General features: G+C 43.5%; 1 protein-coding gene across 1 annotated transcript; it reads left to right on the forward strand.

Moving 5' to 3' along the window:
• Nucleotides 1-428: 428 nt before the first annotated feature.
• LOC111974099 (max dimerization protein 1) lies at nt 429-20,506 on the forward strand. Its single transcript, XM_024001667.2, has 6 exons — nt 429-1,287; nt 2,013-2,112; nt 9,729-9,758; nt 16,201-16,315; nt 18,766-18,925; nt 19,215-20,506. The coding sequence occupies exons 1-6, from the start codon at nt 1,221-1,223 to the stop codon at nt 19,418-19,420; spliced, it is 678 nt and encodes a 225-aa protein (XP_023857435.1). The 5' UTR covers nt 429-1,220; the 3' UTR covers nt 19,421-20,506.
• The last annotated feature ends 2,507 nt before the right edge of the window (nt 20,507-23,013 follow it).

The raw sequence follows: 23,013 nt of genomic DNA on the forward strand, positions 1-23,013 counted from the left end.
CTTTCGCACAAAAAGGGGTGTTGCCACCGCAGCTCGTGCGAGTTGTTGATAAATCGTGACCAGTCTCGGCGAGAACAACCAATGGTGGAACGCTAAACTCTAAACAAGACTCCATTGTGGATCATGTATTGTAACAACGCTAGACTAGTGGGGGAGAATCTCAATTAAAATACCCCTCGCGTCCCATTGCACGAGCAAGTCAGAGGTCGCTCTTACAAGTCAGAGGTCGCTCCTTCTCAAAAGAGAAGGAGGAGAATGCAATTGCGATTTCCCCCTAGGATATGATTGAGCCAAAATGGCGAAACATGTTGACCAGTCGCATATGACTCGGGGTATGTGACAGCCCTATTGGTTGAAGCGACAGTGGCTAGGTCCAATAAGAAATGCATTTACTATTTAGGGTACCCAATCGCATCGCCGCTCACAGAAGCTTTTTTGGCAAAAATACAGGAGTTAGTTTACCAATATAATTGCGGTCTGATCAACACTGTTGCAAGGTAGCAGTGGCTAGCCGCTCTTTTCAAACATTTTGTGTAACTTCTTTTTGTCAGCCTTTGCAGCTCGAGACCGAGCAGCATAACTAGCCAGCTTGTTACTACAGTATTTGAATTCGACAAGGCTGTTTTGACGTTGGATAGTTAGCTACATTCGCTGGTTCGAAATTTCGAATAGACCAGACATCGCATTTTAAAACGGGTTCATTTCTTTGCTGTGTCGTTAGCTTCACACGGTAGCAAGAAAGCTATACTTTTTTTTCTGTGCGGCTAAGTTTAAACGTACTTTGTTTTTGAGAGCCATCTAGTAATAACTAACTAGCTACCGGTTGTCATTTTTATTTTGTCAACAAGGCGTGACGTTTGGTTCAACACTAATTCCGCCGGCATTATTTTTGTTGGTGACTTCCACAAACGTTGGCTAGCATTTACGTTAGCTTGCAATCACTGACAGCGATTGTAACTGCGAGCCAGAATCAGTCAAGCGAATTTGACAAAAACTATTTAGCCAATAAATAAGCTATCAAGCTGATCAGAGCAGTATCACAGCGATAACTGACTTCTGTTATCGATACATTTCCTTGTGGGAGATATATAATCTCTTATTTTAATCATTACCAAAAAAAGGTAATTGAACGTGAAATAGTTAACGTTAACCCCCAGAAGTAGTTGTGTATCCAAATTCAGACACGAATTAGCATCTTTTTTTCGGTGCTATTGTTGAAAATGGCGGCGATCGAAATGGTGCAGATGTTGATCGAAGCAGCAGAATACCTTGATCGCAGAGAAAGAGGTACAGTAGTGATAACATATTTTGCATTCTTATTTTTTTTTAAATGAATAATTGAGTTAGTACTACCGTGCCTCAATTGCATTGCTGGTGGACGCACCTGTTATAATCAATTTGTCAGGTTGATTAGCTATAAATAATGTATTGATTATTATTGCAGACCACATATTAAACATGAATGCATAGCTAAGTAATTGCATTGTAACTAGGCTACATCGACAAACAGGGGTAGCTGGCAGCAATATGTTCACAGCAACAACAAATGTACAGCAATAATTACAGTCGACACTACCAGGGTATTTATCTAGACACTTGTTTAAGTATAGTGTTTGCAATCTTACTGAAATGCAAAAATTACCGTATTTTATTTAAAATATATATATTTGTCACATTCACACGGTAAGGGTTCATGTTTGCTTCATTGGATTTGATCTTGATGTTCTCTCCAAGCGACCCCTTCACTTCTCTGTTGTGGTTTGTCGGGTAGCTGGTAGGGTTTACTCTAGTTCAGATGACATCATTGCCTGAAGGGGAAAACATTTAAATAAATCGATATTTTGTACAAATTGTCTCATCTTACCTAGGCAAAAATACAGTATTCCCTCATCTATCATTTCTGGCCCTCATCAATTTTCATTGGAATGTGTATGGCTGCATTGAATGCATTCCTTGCACTGTAGAGAATTATAATGATGTGATTGACTTGTATCCTGCTCATTTATTTGCAGAAGCAGAACATGGCTATGCCTCCGTGTTACCGTTCACCAGCAGCAAAGAGAAGGACAGCTTGAAACGGAAAAACAAAAGCAAGAAGAACTCCAATAGCAGGTAGTCATTTGACTAACAGTAGTGTATAATCCCCTGTGTACTGTAGACCCCCTCAACGATTCAGCTGTAATGGCAAGATCAGTTTTTCAGAAAACATGCAGTTTGTGTGGTCCAGTTTTGAAGCACCCCCTCATCATGCTGTGTTATTCATCCATGTGCAGGCAGAGCCCCCCTCGTCCTACATTCACTCATGTAGTGAATGTCATATAGGTGTGGTGGCACGGTGTAGGCATGCAGCACTGACAAAAACAACTCGACTTTACCAACTTGCAGGGGCTCTGTTGGGTTGTTGCTTTGCTGTCTATTGGATTTGTGTTCTGATCTTTAATGTTATGCTCTCAATGCTGGACAGGCTAGTCTGTTTACAGCCAATGATAATCTTTAACTGTATTATCATAATCTATAACAACCCAGTCCTTCTGAAACTCTATAAAACTAATGCTTTGAGTTTGTGTCTGTCAGTGTGTTTGTGCCTGTAAGTTTGCTTTGAGCATTTTTAATAGCATTTTGCCCTTGATGTTTTTCCTGTCTGGGATACTGCAATCAGAATTAGGCAGAGTTAAGCAAGTAGCAACTTGCAGTAGTGGGGAATCCAAGCCGATTGAGGTTGATCAGGGTGTCTAAGGACAGACTGCAGCAGTCAAGCAGTTCACCCTGATAGACAGCTCTCCTCCTGGAAGGACAGGACACCCTCGCCTGGCCAGCTGTCTGTTGTTATCCAGCTTACCAAGACACCTAGCTATGAAGAAACAGCCTCCTACGGTAGTCCTCCTACCTAACCCTGACAGAGATTAAGCAGTATGGCTGGGTGGTCGAGAGGCAGTAACTCGAGATAACTGGATATTAAATCTAAACCGGTAAGGAGGGGTCGCATGGGTCTATTTATGCCTCAGTCTGTTGTAATAGGAACCTGATTCATATTAGATATTAGGCTACATAGGTAGTTTTAGCACTAGTCAAATCAAATTTATTTATATAGCCCTTCTTACATCAGCTGATATCTCAAAGTGCTATACAGAAACCCAGCCTAAAACCCCAAACAGCTAGCAATGCAGGTGTAGAAGCACGGTGGCTAGGAAAAACTCCCTAGAAAGGCCAAAACCTAGGAAGAAACCTAGAGAGGAACCAGGCTATGAGGGGTGGCCAGTCCTCTTCTGGCTGTGCCGGGTGGAGATTGTAACAGAACATGGCCAAGATGTTCAAATGTTCATAAATGACCAGCATGGTCAAATAATAATAATCTCAGTAGTTGTCGAGGTGCAAGCAAGTCAGCACCTCAGGAGTAAATGTCAGTTGGCTTTTCATAGCCGATCATTCAGAGTATCTTTACCGCTCCTGCTGTCTCTAGAGAGTTGAAAACAGCAGGTCTGGGACAGGTAGCACGTCTGGTGAACAGGTCAGGGTTCCATAGCCGCAGGCAGAACAGTTGAAACTGGAGCAGCAGCACGACCAGGTGGACTGGGACAGCAAGGAGTCATCATGCCAGGTAGTCCTGAGGCATGGTCCTAGAGCTCAGGTCCTCGAGAAAGAAAGAGAGAATTAGAGAGAGCATACTTAAATTCACACAGGACACCGGATAAGACAGGAGAAGTACTCCAGATATAACAAACGGACCCTAGCCCCCCGACACAAACTACTGCAGCATAAATACTGGAGGCTGAGACGGGAGGGTCAGGAGACACTGTGGCCCATCCGATGATACCCCGGACAGGGCCAAACAGGAAGGATATAACCCCAACCCACTTTGCCAAAGCACAGCCCCCACACCACTAGAGGGATACCTTCAACCACCAACTTACCATCCTGAGACAAGGCTGAGTATAGCCCACAAAGATCTCCGCCACGGCACAACCCAAGGGGGGGCGCCAACCCACTAGTCAAATGTTCATGTTAAATTCTAATGACTAGCAAAGTAGAATGGCGCCGGAGAGGATGGCTGACATTTTACGTGCTCCTAACCAACCGTGTTATTTTGTCCAATTAGGATTTTTTTGCGTTTAACTTATTTTTTTACTTATTTTGTACATAATGTTGCTGCTACAGTCTCTTATGACCAAAAATAACTTATGAACATCAGAACAGCAGTTACTCACCACAAACTGGTAGAAGCTTTTTCCTTTAACGAGTCTGACTTAAAGGATATACTGCTTTCCTGGGAACAGGCCCAAATCCTCATTTGCGTGAAGAGAAGACTGACAAAAAGGGGGGCGGAGATCGGTCTCCCTTCTGAGAATTCGTAGGCGAGCAAGTAAACCCCCACTGCCATACGTTCTATTGGAAAATAAAATCGATGACCTACAAGCAAGATTAAATTACCAATGGGGCATTAAAAACTGTAATTTCTTATGTTTCACCAAGTCATGGATGAACGACGACATGAACAACATACAGCTGGTGGGTTTTACTGTATCGGCAGGATAGAACAGCCGCCTCTGGTAAGACAAGGGGTGGTGGTCTATGTATATTTGTAAACAACAGCTGGTACACGATATCTAAGGAAGTCTTGAGGTTTTGCTTGCCTGGGTATCTCATGATGAGCTGTAGACCACACTCTACCTAGAGTTTCTGTATTTTTTTGTAGCTATCTACATACCACCACAGACCGATGCTGGCACTAAGACCACACTCAATGAGCTGTACACCGCCATAAGCAAATAGGAAAACGCTCATCCAGTGGCGGCGCTCCTAGTGGCCGGGGACTATGCAGAGAAACATAAATCCATTTATACCAAATTTCCACCAGCATGTTAAACTCTAGATCACCTTTACTCCACAAACAGAGACACGTACAAAACTCCCCCTAGCCCTCCATTTGGCAAATCTGACCATAATTCTATCCTCCTGATTCCTGCTTACAAGCAAAAATTAAAGCAGGAAGCACCAGTGACTCGGTCAATAAAAAAAAAAAGTGGTCAGATGAAGCAGATGCTAAGCTCCAGGACTGTTTTGCTAATACAGATTGGAATGTGTTCCGGGACTCTTCCGATGGCATTGAGGAGTACACCACATCAGTCACTGGCTTTATCAAAAAGTGCATCGACGACGTCGTCCCCACAGTGACTGTACGTACATACCCCAAGCCATGGTTTACAAGCAACGTTCGCACTGAGCTAAAGGGTAGAGCTGCCGCTTTCAAGGAGCGGGACTCTAACCCGGAAGTTTATAAGAAATCCCGGTATGCCCTCCGACGAACCATCAAACTGGCAAAGGGTCAATACAGGACTAAGATCCAATCGTATTACACCGTCTCCGAACGCTCGTCGGATTTGACAGGGCTTGCAAACTATTACAGAATACAAAGAGAAGCCCAGCCGAGAGCTTCCCAGTGACACAAGCCTACCAGACGAACTAAATTACTTCTATGCCTTGAAGCGAGCATAAACACTGAAACATGCATGAGAGCATCAGCTGTTCCGGACGACTGTGGGATCACGATCTCCGCAGCCGATGTAAGACCTTTTAAACAGGTCAACATTCACAAGGCCGCAGGGCCTAACAGATTACCAGGATGTGTACTCCAAGCACGTTTTGACCAACTGGCAAGTTTCTTCACTGACATTTTCAACCTCTCCCTGTCTGAGTTTGTAATACCAACACGTTTCAAGCAGACCACAATAGTCCCTGTGCCCAAGAACACCAAGGTAACCTGCCTAAATGACTACCGACCTGTAGCACTCATCTGTAGCCATGAAGTGCTTTGAAAGGCTGGTCATGGCTCACATCAACACCACTATCCCAGAAACCCTAGACCCACTCCAATTTGCGTACTACCCTAACAGATCCACAGATGATGCAATCTCTATTGCACTCCACACTGCCCTTTCACACCTGGACAAAATTAACACATGTAGGAATGCTATTCATTGACTACAGCTCAGTGTTCAACACCATAGTGTCCTCAAAGCTCATCACTAAGCTAATGACCCTGGGACTCAACACCTCCTTCTGCAACTGGATCCTGGACTTCCTGATGGGCTGCCCCCAGGTGGTAAGGGTAGGTAACAGCACATCCGCCACACTGATCCACAAGACGGAGGCCCCTCAGGTGTGCGTGCTCAGTCCTCTCCTGTACTCCCTGTTCACTCATGACCTTACGGCCAGGCATGACTCCAACACCTTCATTAAGTTTGCCGATGACACAGCAGTGGTTGGCCCGATCACTGACGACGACAAGCCAGCCTATAAGGAGGAGGTCAGAGACCTGTCTGTGTGGTGCCATGACAACCTCTCCCTCAACGTGATCAAAGGTCAAAAGAGATGATTGTGGACTACAGGAAAAGGAGGACCGAGCACGCCCCCATTCTCATCAACAGGGCTGTAGTAGAGCAGATTGAGAGCTTCAAGTTCCTTGGTGTCCACATCACCAACAAACTAACATGGTCCAAGTACACCAAGACAGTCGTGAAGAGGGCACGACAACCTATTCCACGTCATGATACTGAAAAGATTTGGCATAGATCCCAAAAGGTTCTACAGCTGCACCATCGAGAGCATCCTGACTGGTTGCATCACTTCCTGGTATGGCAACTGCTCGGCCTCCGACTGCAAGCTACTACAGAGGGTTGTGTGTGCGGCCCAGCTTCCTGCCATCCAGGACCTCTATACTATGCGGTGTCAGAGGAAGGCCTTAAAAATTGTCAGACTCCAGCCAGCCTAGTCATAGACTGTTTTCTCTGCTACCGCATGGCAAGCGGTACCGGAGCGCCATGTCTAGGTCCAAGAGGCTTCTTAACAGCTTCTACCCCAAGCCATAAGCCTCCTGAACATCTAATCAAATGGCTACCCAGACTATTTGCATTGCCCCCCCTTCCCCTTCACACTGCTGCTACTCTGTTATTATCTATGCATAGCCACTTTAATAATTCCACCTAAATGTACATATTACCTCGTCTAACCGGTGTCCCCGTGCATTGACTCTGCACCCCTGTATATAGCCTCGCTATTGTTATTTTACTGCTGCTTTTTAATTATTTGTTACTTTTTGATTTATTTAGTTTTTTTTAACTGCGTTGTTGGTTAGGACTTGTAAGTAAGCACTTCACTGTAAGGTCTACACTTGTAGTATTCGGTGCATGTGACAAATAAAATGTTATTTGATGTGTATGCCCACCCCACCACCACACCACATTACGAGCAATGCTGCAATTCTACACATTTTTCCGGAGAGGAACATTTTGCTCTAACTAATTTCCTGCAATTCTACACATTTTTCCATAGGATGGAGAGAAATGTTAGCAGTTTTATTATTTTATTAATTAATTATAATTTTTACCCCTTTTTCTCCCCAATTTTTGTGAAATCCAATTGGTAATTAGTCTTGTCCCATCGCTGCAACTCCCGTACGTACTCGGGAGAGGCAAAGGTCGAGAGCCATACGTCCTCATGTACACGACCCTGCCAAGCTGCACTGCTTTTTGACACACTGCTCGCCTTAACCCGGAAACCAGCCGCACCAATGTGTCGGAGGAAACACCGTACAACTGGTGACGGTGTCAGTGTGCATGTGCCTGCCACAGGAGTCACTAGAGAGCGATGGGAAAAGAACATCCCGGCCGGCCAAACCTTCCCCTATCCCGGACGACGCTGGGCCAGTTGTACATTGCCTCATCGGTCTCCTGGTCACGGCCAGCTGCGACACAGCCCGGGATAAAAAAACGGCTCTGTAGTGACGCCTCAAACACTGCAGTGCCTTAGACCGCTGCGCCACTCGGGAGGCCCTGATGTTTGCAGGTTTTAATATATTTGAGTGAGATTGACTAACAATCAATGAGGGCCTGACTGAGTTCCGCTAGTTGCTCATCCCTGTTCTAAATGCTTCTTACAGTGGCGATCAAGTTCTATAAATTGCATGGCTGGGCAGTGGATCTGTAAAAGTAGTAGTAGTAGTGCGTTGCTAGGTAACAACGTAAATGCTGGCACTTTTTATGAATGTACTCGTCTCCTCTTTTCTCTCGCTCCCCTCTTTCCCCTTTTGTTCTACTCTTCACTCTTGGCAGTCATTGCTGCTTCAGCTCCTCCATTACAGAAATGGTCCTCTCCTCTCTCACTACTTTCTCTCCCCTGCTCCCTGTGCACACAGAAACAGGCCTGACATGCTATTGTGTTGGTGGACTAGACTCTGTAGACCTGTTTGTTCCACTCTATTATGAAGTCATGGAGAGGAAGATGTTGAATATATCTATCTAACCATCTTATCATCATATTGGTTTTATAGCCTCTTGGACTCAGTTGAACATTTTGCCCAGGATGTCCTTAGCTCTCCGCCTTAGAAGGAAAACCCAGGGGAAACACTGACTGATTAGACTATATATAGCTAATGACAACAATGCAGCTATGTTTATCCTTATTCTAAAGCTCTTCCATTGTGTGTAGTACTACATAGCTGGAATACAGTGTAGCCTAATTCACTGCTTATTACATTGATCATATGACTGCTGTTCTGTACACATAGAATCACTAGACCGTTAATCCCCATTCAAGTCAATAGGTCTGTAATGATTTGTTCTATTTTATAATTGTACGGTAATGCATGGGCTCATGTACAGCATGCCAGGTAGACCTCACCTAGAGTAGAAGGGGGAGGTGGCCTCGTCCTGTACAGTAATATGACCTGGCAGAGGAGAGGAAAGGTCTCTGGCAGTGGCATGCCTGGCCCCCTTCCCATCCCCCGTCACATGGGAAATGGGTTACACTGGTAGCCCTATTCATATCCTAGTCTTCTCTACCAGTCAGCTCTACTGTGCTGTCATATGAACTGTACTCTCTGGCTGGGGCAAGCAAGCACTCGTATTTGTGTTGTCTGTAGTGCGTGGTTGATCTTTCGGAGGGGGTCCAAGGCTGTCGGGGTGCTGACAGCAGTCAGCCTGCAGAGTGCAGGTTGGTCTATTTTGGGACTGGAGGTTGGGGAGTTCCGGTGTAGTGGAGAGAAGAGGACTTTGCTCCTGTCCCTCTCCCTCTGCCTAGTGCCCTTTCCCTCTCACCCCATTGCAGATTCTTTATGAAAAAGAGACCTGGCCAGCCTCCTGGCCCTTTGTGGAGCTTGGAGAGAGGGGTGCGTATCTGTGTGCCCTGATCCTACAGGGGACTACAGGCCTCATCCCGGTAGAGCTGGTAGGACCATAGGCTGTTGGTAAACAATGCAGTTTACACTGCAATGTAGGAGGCAAAGTGGCCACCAATACCCAATCACTACAAGACCTTTAAATCATCTCTGTCCCTTTCTTTCTCTCTCTCTGTCCCTCTTCCAACCGCTACTCTCTTTTCACCCTTTACTCACTCTATAGCCTGCCTGGTATCAGGCAGCAAGCTGTTTCTAGTTACTGTTGCTAAGTCTACCCCCCCGGGCCTCTGTGTGTGTGTACACGTGTGTGCCTCCTGAATATATATTCCTGCCTTTTCTCATTTCGTCGAGTTTAACTTCTCTGTGCTTTTTGGCGCTTCTTAAACTCCCACACAACACAAGCCTCTCCCTCTCCGCAATAACTCCCTGGTTGACTGCAGTGATGGAAAACTGAGAGGGATCGTCTATTATTAAAGCACTTTACTGAAGCACGCTGAATCTACTGTGTGACGATGTGTAAGGACACTTTCTAACCTCTGTCTGTCTGTCTTCACAGATCTACACACAACGAGATGGAGAAAAACCGGTACGTTGAATCCCACATCACTGTCTGTCTCTTAGCTCTGTCAGATCACCCTATTAGACATTGAGTCTCTCCTCAGTCCCACATGGCTAGAAAGGAGTAATGAGAGTGAAATGAACAGTGCAGAATGCAGCTTATCCAAAAAGGGACTACAGGCCTCATCCCTGGTCTCACTTTGACCTCTACCTGGCTGTCCCTGGAGTCTCCCTGTTTCCATAGTCTCTCCCTGGAGGTGTCCCTGTCCCTCTGGTGTTCTAGGCAGGGTCTGAGTGGTGTTCTGGTTCAACCAGGGCTAATGACTCAGTGGGCAGGCAGACTGACTGAATAATGCATGGCTCTGAAGCTTAGGCCTGGGAACAGCAGCACAGCATGAGAGTGTGTGTGTGTGATTCTCAGGCTTTTTAAGCCCATACACATTCCCTTAACTGGAAGGAAGGCAGCCATCTCACTCCTGCTGCCTATTGCCTCTATCAATGCATCCCTCCTAGGTGTGTAACAGTTCACCAAAACCCATGGTTCGGTTCGTGTTGTGGTTTTGGGGTCAATTTTGGGTTCGGTTTCGGTACAGCAGGAAAATGAAATGTCATTCACAATGTTCAGCATACACAATGTTCCTGGCATTGTCTGTTGTGACTATTGTTATGTTGGGCCTCAAGTTTCCACTTTTGACTCTGTGTTTGTAAACATGTGGGAGGTAGGAATTTACCAGTTGTGAAGTCGTAAATACCAGTTTGACGCGTTCATGTGATTTGAACTCGTTGAGAAATGCCGATTTGGCTAATGGCCAACAAACTGCGTCAACCATAAACTAAAGGTACAGCTATCATGCCTGTAAACAAATGTATAGAGTTCAAAAACTACATTAATCGATTCCTTTTTATAACTGTTTTGTTACATTTTAACTGGTGCAAATGCTGTTCTAGAGGCCATTTACTTAGTAGGTGAAGTCCGAGGTCACCGTGTGGGTGCTCATGATGCTAGACGAGTTTCCCACTAGTAATTACCAGTTGGAGGGACGTTCAAGTGGATTGTTTCCCCCCCCCAGCCGTATGTGGTAAATTCCCGCTTCCATCTTGGTTGCGAACGCACCATGACACTGCCTCTGTCAGTGGGGGCGTGTCTTTAGCACAGTACATCTCCCCGTCTGTGGGTAATGTGATGGGCGGTCACTGTTAAGAAAGCGCAACACAGGGTGCATTGGTCAGTTCATTGAAGCTTTGGCTTTCTTATATAGAGTGGCTACTACATGTTTGCTGAAATGAGTGCAAGATGGATGCTCGAGTACTTTTACGAGGTGCTCACTGAAACTCCCGATTCTCAACTTCTGAGAATAAGCGCATATCTGTGTCAATAAACCAAAGACTGTATTAAAAAAAAAAAAAAAATCTGTCGCTCTTGTAATTTCTTTGGCCCAGTCAGAATCATTTGCCAAGGGCTGCTTGAGTGCAGAGGGGAGACAATGTTGTTTCTTTGCGTTTCGGTCTACTGTGGTGATGTCTGGGTAAATGTGACAACATATTTGAGGTGTTGGCAGCTGCGTAGGCTGCTGTTGTAGAGCGTGGCGACATACTGTTAACGTTTTATCCACAACTCTCTGTCCGTCGTTGTAATCTACTGGGAAGCCGTTCCCAAGCGAGATTTAAACGATGATGGAGGATCCTCCAATTCTGGCTTCTTGACCTCACCATTGTATAGAACTAGTTCCCAGCTGCGCCTCACAAAAGTACAGTTCTGAAATGCGGCAATTTAAGATTGAAATGTTGATTTCCAACGTGCACATGGGCTCTAATTGTTTTAACGAAATGACCTGAGATATTTTTTCAGCTCAGATTTACTCGAAGCGTAGGCCTAGTGTTTTTGCTGTAAATATTCGTTTTATGTATTCATTCGGGTTTACAGTGCGAACCGAACCAAGGTCCCCGTACTGAATGGTACGAATACGTGTACCGTTATACCCCTCACACCACTTACAACGGGTATGACAAATATTCTACAAATTATAACCAGCATGGCCCCTTATTCCGACACACAAGATGGCAGTTATTGCAAGGCGACATTTTTGTTTGGCCAATGATGAAACACAAACACACTGCCAGCCAGAGGACGGTGAGACTTGATCCGTCAGTCGTTGTGCGTGTCTAGATAGACTCAAGCAATGGGGGCTCAATGTTTTCTACTCCTATGTTTGTTCAAATGAATCCCCCACCTACACTTCTACCACCCTGCCTCGGTCCAAGTCCTCTGTTGCAGTGAGTCCCGTAGCCGAGTCTGCCTGCTGGAGCTGGCCATCTGTGTAACCTCACTCCTCTTTCTACCACACCTTTTGCGTGCGAACTCATCCCCATAGAAATGGAATGTATGGATTGCATTACTGTCCTCATCCCTCTGCTCGGAGCAATTAGCCTGAGGTCAGAGTCGGTACAGGAGGATGATTTACAGGCCACAGGGCAAGTGGAAGGCCTGCGTTCAGGAGGCCCGGTTGCCCGTGTAAAAGACCATGTTGGTTGGAGCGGAGGGAGCTGTCCGTGCATGGTCTTGTCTCTGGTCTATATATTACACAACACTGAAATGTCTGGACCAGGGTTTCCGTTAGCCGGTAATGGCCGGCTTTTGTAAAAAATAAAAATAATAATAATACAACTGTTGCCGGCTAAATTGACTGAGAAAAAGGTAGGCAGGCTATCAGCATGTCACTCATCACTTTACAATGTGAGCTGGAGGCAGTATGCATGAAAACATGCTTAATTGTTTGAAATCTGACTGTTTTACTTCCATATTATGAGGCATGTCTTAACTAACTTGAAAATCCGACCGTAGAAACATGGCAATTATTTTATAAGGGGCGCGTGAGTTTCAAGTTTGGGAAAGGATACAATATATTCTACTATCTGCGTGCCTGTTATGATTTTCATATGCACATTTTCGTGGTTTAATTTCAATAACGTTTTCCTTTCCCAAAATCGTCATGTGGTTAATCATAACAATCTTCAAATATAAAAGTCAAAATTCTACTAATGCGAGCGCACCAGCTTCTGCCATATGGACATATTGATACACCGTGATTCACTGGCGGCTAAATAGCCTAAATGAGCTTCCATTGTCAAATAAGTAAAAATACTTTAAAGCTGACAAATTAAAAACAATAGAAATTATACTGGTGAAAATTCTGGTTCTTTCAATCACATTCATCTCTTTACAGCCTGTCTGCCTGCCTTTTTCTCTGTCTTCACTTGAGCTATACTAGTGAAGTGCAACATTGTATCAAATCAATCAACTGGATCAGCTGAAGCTGTCTCTAGCGAACTTGCAACATTGTGTCAACTAGCCGTTTTCTGTGCCAGTGAGTTTGGGAAAGACTGCTGTTATTGCTTAATGGAAAAGTTTTTTAATGACGTTTCCACAGGATATATGGGTTTATCAGATGATGATGATATTTTGCTCTTTCACACCCAGACTTGGTGATTTGTTGGAAAGACTTTTCAAATAGCCTACTGTGAGGAACTAGTAGGCTATCATCCAGACTTTGCTGACTTATTGTGTGAGGTGAAGGAAAAACATAACACAAGTTCAGCTTATCAGAGGGGGACGTGGTGAGTTAAGTCAGAAGTCAAACAACCCCAAATGGGCATTTTCTTACATTTTATGCACAGCAGGCCAGGTAGGCTGGTTCTATGCGTGCTCAGGCGCGCATGCTCCCTCAACATTAACAAGACCGAGAAACAAGAACCGTGGTCATTGCTCACATGGAGCACTCCAAGCAAAAGACAGTGAAAAAAGTCGTAAATGTTGGTTATGAAATAAACAAACTTGTTTCTCTCAAGTGTTGCAGGCAAACAACGTTTCCACTCCAAGAATGAGAACGGTAAATAACTGTAGGTCAAATTAGTAATACAGAAGTGAATATAACCAAATGACGGGGGATTAAAGGTGCATTTACTATTGGTGACGTGTGGAATTGATGAAAATAAAGGGCAATCAATTCACACAACATATATTTGATATGCTTTTCACTGTCAGTCGCAACTCAATAATCAGCTAGGCCTTTTGCCACGCGAGCAGACTATGAAAGACTTCCTCATATGCCATTTCTCTCCTGTTCTATTGGGTTTTCATATCAACTTTCTTTCCTTGTCCAGAAGCCAAAGGCACAACCCTAGTCATATTAGCGACCCATCCTAGTGGTTGCATCTTTAGATTCACCCTCTAAGTTCCTAACAGAGAATTGAATCAATGCATATGGGTCTGGTAAATTTCTCAAATGGCCGTTAAATTAAAATCTTCCCGATCACGTTGTCCGGCGACACATTTTCCAAACGGAAACCCTGGTCTGTACGTAAACGCTGGACGTTGTTGGTGGGATTTGTCAACGGGTAAGGTACAGGCTCACACAAATATCGGCTACATGAACACAGACCCATAAACAGCCACCCCATTGATACGTTGTAAGTGTATACATCCCTGGAATATCCTGTTGCAGAAATAGCCTTGTTTTTGTGTCCTTCCTACCACACCCTTACAGTCCTGCCATTCAGTCACACCTAGTGTTGCAAAGGGGGGTTATATAAACTTTTTTTTGCCAGTAAACTACCAGTTTGCCAGTAAACTACCAGCATTTTGGTATCTTTCAAGGATTTTGTAATCTATCACAAGACATCTAGTGGCCCCTTTGGGTACTTCCGATTATCACAGGTGTCTGCAATTTATCTCTGACCTTATCACATTTTAAAATATATGAAATAATGAAATGCGATGATATAAAAATATATGACAAAGCTGTAAAACATTTAACTAAATATAAATCAACTTACTGAATATCATTGGTGTTTTGAGTTTCAACATGAAATGTCCTTTTATTTTATTTTTTACGCACTGTTAATGTTTTGGTGTCAAACTGATGGCAGTTGTGGTAAAGAGTTGCAGAGGTAAATTTAAAATAATGCCATTCTTTATTTAGATGCTTATTTTTTTTCATTAATTAGGCAAGTTCCTCTTGAACCATATGGTCTATCTACTAGAAACTCATGGACAATATGGACACGGATATAAAAGATAAAAATACTTTATATGAATAAAAAAAAATTACTTTAGTAAACTTAACATTAAAACTTTAGTAACTTTAGGAAATTACCAGTCGCTTTGTAACCCTAGTCAGACCATATAACACCGGCTTAGTACTGTAGGCCTGCTTACTGTAACATGCATGACTCTGCCCTGCCGTCAGTTGACATTGTTTAACAAACATTAGCCTCCCTGTACATCCTGATTCTATCACAACAGTGTTGCTGCTCCTGCTCGGACTCTGTCACATTATGTCATGCCAGTTTCCCTTTGGAATAGTTCATATTAAGCTAAGCTCTAGGCTAGCAGAGGAACACACCTGGATATGTCCCACTCTTATGTACTTTATCTACATGTTGGCTGTGTGTGTGTGTCTCTCCAATAAACATTAGAATATTCTTTAGTCATTCACACTGCAGTTGGAAGGGATAAACGCGCACTATATCATATCTCTCGAGTACTCCCAGTACTAAATATTCTTCATACTCCTAGCCTTGAGCTACAAATAACATTTCAGATGTTCTCAACTGTCCCACGCTTTGTGCAGTCGTTTTCAATTGAAGTTCGCCCCACTCATGCGTTGGCCTTTGGTACGCACATTTGAGTCATTTAGCATACGGTCTTATCCAGAGCATTCATCTTAAGATAGCTACACACCTGCAGTAAATGGTGAGGTCGTGCCCCTTGCCTGCCTGCGTGCATGTAGCAGCCTCCAGTTGGAGGTGTGATGTGTTGTGTAACAGGGGTCATGTGGTCACCCATCGACACCCACTACTCCCCTTCAGCTGCCAAGCCGAGTGAGGAGATAAGGGGGGATAATAAAGAGATCTCGAGCAGCTTAATGTAAATGTTGTGATCACTACACCGGGCAGGTGCAGGCCCTAGGCAGACAAGTGTTTGTGGATGAAAGTGATCTCTTTCAGGGGTGAAATGACTGCAGAAGAGCTACAGGGAGCTAGAGATCTGACACCATATGAGGTGAACAAGGACGTCTGGGGGGGTTTAAAGGCCCAATGCGGTCATTTTCATATCAATATCATATTTCTGCGTAACAATTATCTTAGTTTTCCATGAAAATGTTCTAACTATTTCTCAAGCAAGAATTTAGCTGGGAGTGGTCTGAGTGTGGAGGTGAAAACTGAAAGCTAGCTGTTATTGGCAGAGGGGTATATTAACCAATTTGTGGGCTGGAGACGTCACCAGGATTGCCTGGTTGAAAATACAATCAGGAAATAACACTTTTTTTCTCTCTCTCTCACTTTTACAGTGTTAGTTTCATCAGCTGTTGCAGAGTATGGTACAAAGCACAGGGAACAACTGAATTTAGGCTGCACTGGGCCTTTTATAGGGAGCTGATGAAATTATGCATCTCTCTCTTTCTCTCCAGACGCGCACACCTACGGCTGTGTTTAGAGCGACTGAAATCCCTCGTTCCATTGGGACCAGACTCCAACAGGCATACCACCCTCAGCCTGCTGATGAGGGCCAAGAAACACATTGTGGTGGGTGATGGTGGGCGGAGAAGTAATGAGAAATCAGTTTAAAGTGTTTACAGTTTCAAGAGGGCAATTTATTCTACCGTTGGAAGAGGGTAATAGACGGTGCCACTTTGTTTCTGCCTCAGCCAACTCCCTTTTTACTGTCATGGCAACGTTTGGCGTGGTTACAGCAACAGAGTTGACTAAAATAGAAAGAAATCTGTTACCATGGAGACCCTATTAAATTACTAGAGGGGGCTATAGTTCCAGAAAGGGGTGAAAATGGCAGCCATGTTGGTCCGGGAGAAATCCAAACCAATCTAATTGGAATGAATGGCAGTAGAGGCATAATCCTGATTTTACTTATGTAGGAAAATAAAAGTAAGGCATATGATATCAGAAATTGTGTAATAGAATTGTCAACCTAAAAAATATTGTCAAATAATCATACAGTTCATACAGGTTCATACAGTTTCTGTATAAATAGCCTCTAAAATATGTGAATAGACCATAAATGTCTCCATTTTTGCTTTCTTGGAAAGCTGTGAGTGCTATTGTGTTAGGACTCAGACAAGTATAGATATCTTATCATATTGGCAGTTAATTTGAAAAATTCATGGGATCATTCCTCTAAAACTGGCTGGCTGGCTAGCTAACAAACGGAGTGCAGATAAATTCTTCAAATGCATTGTTTTACATTATCTTATCGACTCACTGGCAAACCATGGTTGACCAACTTCCTGACCAAAATGACTGACCTTTTATACCATCATAAGAAGGTTCAAGTTAATTCTAGTATTCTAATTCTGTCTGTTACCCTCGTGGTCTAGAGGGTAATTAGTGTAGTGCTAACTCGGGTGAGCGACTAGTGTACATTTGATGAGGTCGAGTAAAGCGGCGCCTGGTAAAAACTAAACCCTGCATCACTCCAGGACCAGGGTTTTACCTACCTTGTGGACTAGACTGTTGAGGAACCTGTCTGGTTAACTATGTGTGGTGGTAGGAGGAGGCCAGTATATTAATGAATCACTGTTAGTGCCTTCAGAAAGTATCCACACCCCTCGACTTTCCCCACATTTTGTTGTTGTAGCATGAATTTAAAATGGATTCAATTAAGATTTGTCACTGGCCTACACAATACCCCATAATGTCAATGTTTACAAATTAACAATGAAAAGCTGAAAAGTATTTAGTCAATAAGTATTCAACCTTGTTATGGCAAGCCGAAATGAGTTCAGGAGTGAAAAGTTGCTTAAGCCACAAATTGTATGTGTTCACTCTCTAATAGTGTTTTAACATGATTTTTGAATGAATACTTCATCCCTGCACCCAACCCATGCAATTATCTGTAACGTCCCTCAGTCAAGCAGTGAATTTAAAACACAGATTCAACCACAAAGTCCAGGGACGTTTTCCAAAGCCTAGCAAAAAAGGGCACATATTGGTAGATTTATATAAAGCAGACACTGAATATCCATTTGAGCATGGTGAAGTTATTAATTAGACTTTGAATGCTATATCACTACACAGATAATGGCGTCCTTCCTAACTCCGTTGCCGGAGAGGAAGGAAACCGCTCTGGGATTTCACCATGAGACCAATGGTGACTTTAAAACAGAGTTTAATGGCTGTGATGGGGGAGAACTGTGGATGGATCAACATTGTAGTTACTCCTCAATTCTAACTTAATTGAGAAAGTGAGAAGGAATTTTCCAGAACATGCATCCTGTTTGCTAAAGTAAGGAACTAAAGTAATACTGCAAAAAAAATGTTATGTTTGGGGCAAATACAACACATTACTGAGTACCACTCTCCATATTTTCAAGCAAAGTGGTGGCTGCATCATGTTATTGGTATGCTTGAAATTGTTAAGGACTGAGGAGTTTTTCAGGATAAAAAGAAACTGAATGGAGCTAAGCACAGGCAAAATCCGAGAGGAAACCTTTGTTGTTTGCTTTCCACCAGACACTGGGAGATAAATCTAGGGCAAGACCTAAAAATTGGGGTCTAGCAATAATCAACAACCAATTTGACAGAGCTTGAAGATTTTTGTTAATAGTCATGTGCAAATATTGCATAATCCAGGTGTGGAAAGCTTTTAGAGACACCCAGAAAGACTCGCAGCTGTAATCACTGCAAAAGGTGCTTCTACAACATGACTCATTGATGTGAATACTTATGTAAATGAGATTTGTTTAATTTTCAATACATTAGCAAAAATGTCTTAACATGTTTTCACTTTGTCATTATGAGGCATTGTGTAGATGGGTGAGAGAGAAAAAAATCTGTCTCTGACACAACAGAATGTGGAATAAGTCAAAGGGTACGAATACTTTCTGAAGGCACTGTACATACTGAGGTCAGAGGTTGCAGGAGGGCAAAAGGCGATATCAGCATGTCTTAGAGCAGCTGTCACAAGAGTGCACACACACAAAGTGAGGACCAGTGTCTATTGCTGTGTGTGTCTACTGTAGAGGTTGGAGGAGAGCGAGCGGAGAGCCCAGCATACCTTAGACCAGCTGCAGAGAGAGCAGAGGCACCTGCAACGGCGTCTGGAGCAGCTGGGGGTGGAGAGAACACGCATGGACAGCACAGGATCCATTGTCTCCTCCGACAATCCTGACTCAGACCAGGGTGAGCACTCAAGGGAATCCCTCTCCTACATTACAAACTGAACTGGGGTGATTAATGCTTTGTGGAGGTTTACAGTATAACGTTTTTTTTTTGTCAACGTTTCACGTTTTTCCATCAAACCACACTATAATACAATATAAAGGTCTCCATTCTCTTCCACCAATCCTTCCGCCCACTCTTAGTGATGGGGCTTTATGTTAACCAAAGTTATTGAATATGAGCTCAGTAGAAACCGCATTGGTGCTGATTGTGGTACCTGCATAATATTGACCTGTGTTGTGTGTTGCAGAGGAGGAGCTGGATGTGGATGTGGAGGGGACTGACTACCTGCTGGGGGATCTGGAGTGGAGCACCAGCAGTGTCAGTGACTCTGATGAGCGGGGCAGCCTGCGCAGCAGCTGCAGTGACGAGGGCTACTCCAGCGCCAGCCTGCGCCTGCGCATGCAGAACCAAAACACTCAGGAGAAGGCCGAGCAGCTGGGCTGCAGCCTATAAGAGCACAGCCCTCAACCTCTGACCCCAGCCCCCATCCAATCCCGTCCCTCTATCGTCCAGTTAACTCCCGTCCTCCAACCAGTCTCTGCCAATCAGACCTCACTCCCAGCAGGACTGGCCTGTTCTGACCAAGCCCCCTTCTCCTTTCCAGCTGTATTCCACCTCTTTCCCCCCTGAAACCCCCAATGCAACACCTCTTAGACAGACACACCCACCGTCCTATCTCAATCGTCCATCGGCCAACCAGAATGGAGGATCAGTCTGTGGCACTGCCCAAATCAGAGTTTTTTTATGAGTGGGATTAGGAGGACAAGACACTCCGTCCGTCCCTTTGTGTCCACCAGCCCTCCCCCTTCCTTCTGTCCTTCCTGCTCTGCTGTCTGTTTCAGTGTAAGCCAAGTAGAGGTGACTGACTTTTCACATATCCATGCAGTGTTCCCCTTCCAGCGTCCGAAAACTTAAGACAGCTAGAGAATGTGATTACAACACCACACCTACACCCCACTGCCTCTCTCTCTTGTTCAGAAGCCATCTGAAGCAATCCAGTCATGATGAGAAACCCGCTCGACCCCCAGCTCTAAATCCCATTTCGCCCATTTCTCCCATGAGACTGGCCTCTCCATAGGTGGTGGTGGTACAGACAGCAGAGCTGTGCCACCTGACTAACCAGCTGACCAATCACAGCATGGTATTTTGGAACGGAGTATAGGAATGGATGGTCTTGGTCAAAGAGCTGTGGCGTGGTCATTTTAAACAATCTACACTGCAGCTATTGTAGTAATGTTATCAGGTGTAGTCTTTCAGTAAGTCTTTATGGTAAATAATTGTCTACCTGCACTGTCCACGTGAAGCCTCACTGGGAGTTCTACGACGCTAAGCACGGCTGTGACGTCATCCATGTTCCACAAACTCTTCGTTGTTGTGGTCGGCAGCAATACATCCATCCCTCTCTTCTCTACCAGGTTTAGCGGCCGGATACATACCTCCATGTTTATGGCTCTTATGGGGTGGGGGGGTTATTAAGCTGTCATTTTGTTTTTGTCCACACCTGCCATTTCAGAATTTTTATGATTGGGGGGAGTAGAATTTTTTTTTTTTGAATAACAATGTGCAGCATGAGATTAAGGGGTGGGGGGATTGGGGTTAAGGCAACTTGTATCTTCCTCTCTCTGATGACGGTGGCGTCTAGCTTGTGTTTTAATGTACGTGTCTGTGTTGCTGCTGGTCACGCACTGTAGCCAGTGGTAATCACTTAAATGTATCTGAAGGGAAGTCATACAGACAGACGGTACATTAACTGTTGAAATAAACCAGTAAAGAGATTAAAGCACATTCCATGTTAGATCGAAAGTAACATATGTTAGTAGAGGATTACCTTCGCCCATATTTATGAGGGAGAGCGTTTTGCAGTTTTAATGCCTGGAAGGATCTAGCTATCTGCTTCAGGTTACCCACAAGCAGAACACAACAGATTTGCAGACTTGCTTTGCCTTTCAGTCAAAACACAGAACAAGGAAGGTCAACGTCTATTGAATTAGTTCACCTCTGAAAAGAAAAGAGCAGAAAGGTTACTGTACACTAAATATCTGCCTGGCCTATAGAGCTATTTATTATTTTAGCAAAATGTAGTCATGTTTATGTAAATAGTTTACACAGAAAGAGCTCTATGTATATTGAATAAAAAGTATTTATATTAGATCTAAATATATAGATATATCTATTTAATTAGTTATGGCTTTAGTTATGTTATTCTTGTGAGGTTTTCTATGTGTGGTTGGTTTGCACAGCATAGTCAATCCATAGTTTTTTAGAACTGTCTTTTGTGCCTATAGACTTTTGTGTCCTTTCAGAAATTGGCACGGTGCTCCTAGAAATGAATGAAATTGTTTTGTGGTTGATTATATTTAAAAAAAAATAATAATAATAAACATCCTCTGTCAATAGGAAAATAATTTAAATGAATATAATAAATAAAAAAAAAGGAATATAAAAATGTATATAATTTAAGAGGAGCTGGTGTTGGTGCTTTGGCATTGCTGTGACGGTGGGAAGCTACAGTGGGGTTTCACCCTTCTTTGTGCCTGAGAGCCTGAAACAAAATGGCTCCTTGACCCAAGAGATTATAACATGGTGTAGTGAGGAGGAAATGGTGGGTTCAATAACCTGGGGATAAACTGGAGAGGATTGCAGTAGCGGTTGAATGTAGTTGACTAGCCTATAATCTATCTCCTGCACTGTTGCAGCACAATGGCGAACCTTGAACTTGTCACATGCAGAATCTCGGTAGAATGGGAAGATGGTCAATACACAGACAAAAAAAATATATGAAATATAGGATTAGGGTTGTTTAGTGTCGTGTGTGTGTGTGGAATGCTGCACTTCTGTGTCACTTAAAAAAAACTTATCGAAAGGGAGAGGAACGATGTAACCATGCTAGAAGGGGATTGTTGTGAATTGAGCCCCTGGCTGAGACTGGTGTTATGGGGCAGGTGTGTGTGCTGGAATGCTGTCGGTTTGAGTCGGTGTGTATGTCCCGTCACTGTCTTCAGAGAGAAACTATAAGGGTTCAGGGGTTTGGGAGAGGGAGGGTTGTTTTGAAATGGAGGGGGAAATGAGCACTTATATGGATGTTTTTGTTGTTGTTTATAAGTAAAAAGGTGCACACACAACAACAAAAAAGCCCAACTCTTCAAAAAAGACCTCATGTATTATTAAAAGATGGAATGGGATCTTAAGCACTTACAAATTCATAACGAATTGGAATTTGTAACATACTGTATCATACGAATTGAGGGGGAAAAAGATGACGTGCACAATTTTCTGGGACCTGTTTTGTCTTGAGTGATACTTTCAAAACTACTGGTTGAAAATATACTAAACCTCTGTAGCATCACTTTAACCTAAGCATTGTCTGTTATTCGGGGGCCACACACTCTTCTCTTTCCCTCCGTCCATGGCCTGTTTTCTGTGTCTTCCACTCCTCGTGTGTGAATGTGGCTCCCATAGAGAAGAGATCCTGATTCATTTTTATGGTGNTGTTTATGTAAATAGTTTACACAGAAAGAGCTCTATGTATATTGAATAAAAAGTATTTATATTAGATCTAAATATATAGATATATCTATTTAATTGGTTGTCGCTTTACTAGTTTTTGTTGTGAGTGTTTCTATGTATAGTTGGTTTGCACAGCATAGTTGATCCAGAGCTTTTTAGATCTGTAGTTTGTGCCTATAGGCTTTTGTGTCCTTTCAAAATTGGCACGGTGCTCCTAGAATTGAAATTGTTTTATTTGTGGTTCATTATATTTATCTATTTAAAATCTATCCTCTTTGTCAACAGATAAATAATGCAACAAAAAAAAGTATATTAATATAAAATGTATTACATTGAAAAGAGGAGCTGGCGTGTGTGTTTGTGCTTTGGCATTGCTGTGATGGTGTTAAGCTACAAAATGGCTTCTCCACCCAAGAGATTATAACACATTGTAGAAAGAGGAGGAATTGGTGGGTTCAATAACCAGGGGATAAGATGGGGAGGTTTGCAGCAGCATTTGAATGTAGTCGACTAGCCTATAATATATCTCCCCCTGCACT

The sequence above is a fragment of the Salvelinus sp. IW2-2015 genome, linkage group LG15 (genome assembly GCF_002910315.2).
Source record: "Salvelinus sp. IW2-2015 linkage group LG15, ASM291031v2, whole genome shotgun sequence".
In the NCBI taxonomy this organism is placed as follows: domain Eukaryota; kingdom Metazoa; phylum Chordata; class Actinopteri; order Salmoniformes; family Salmonidae; genus Salvelinus; species Salvelinus sp. IW2-2015.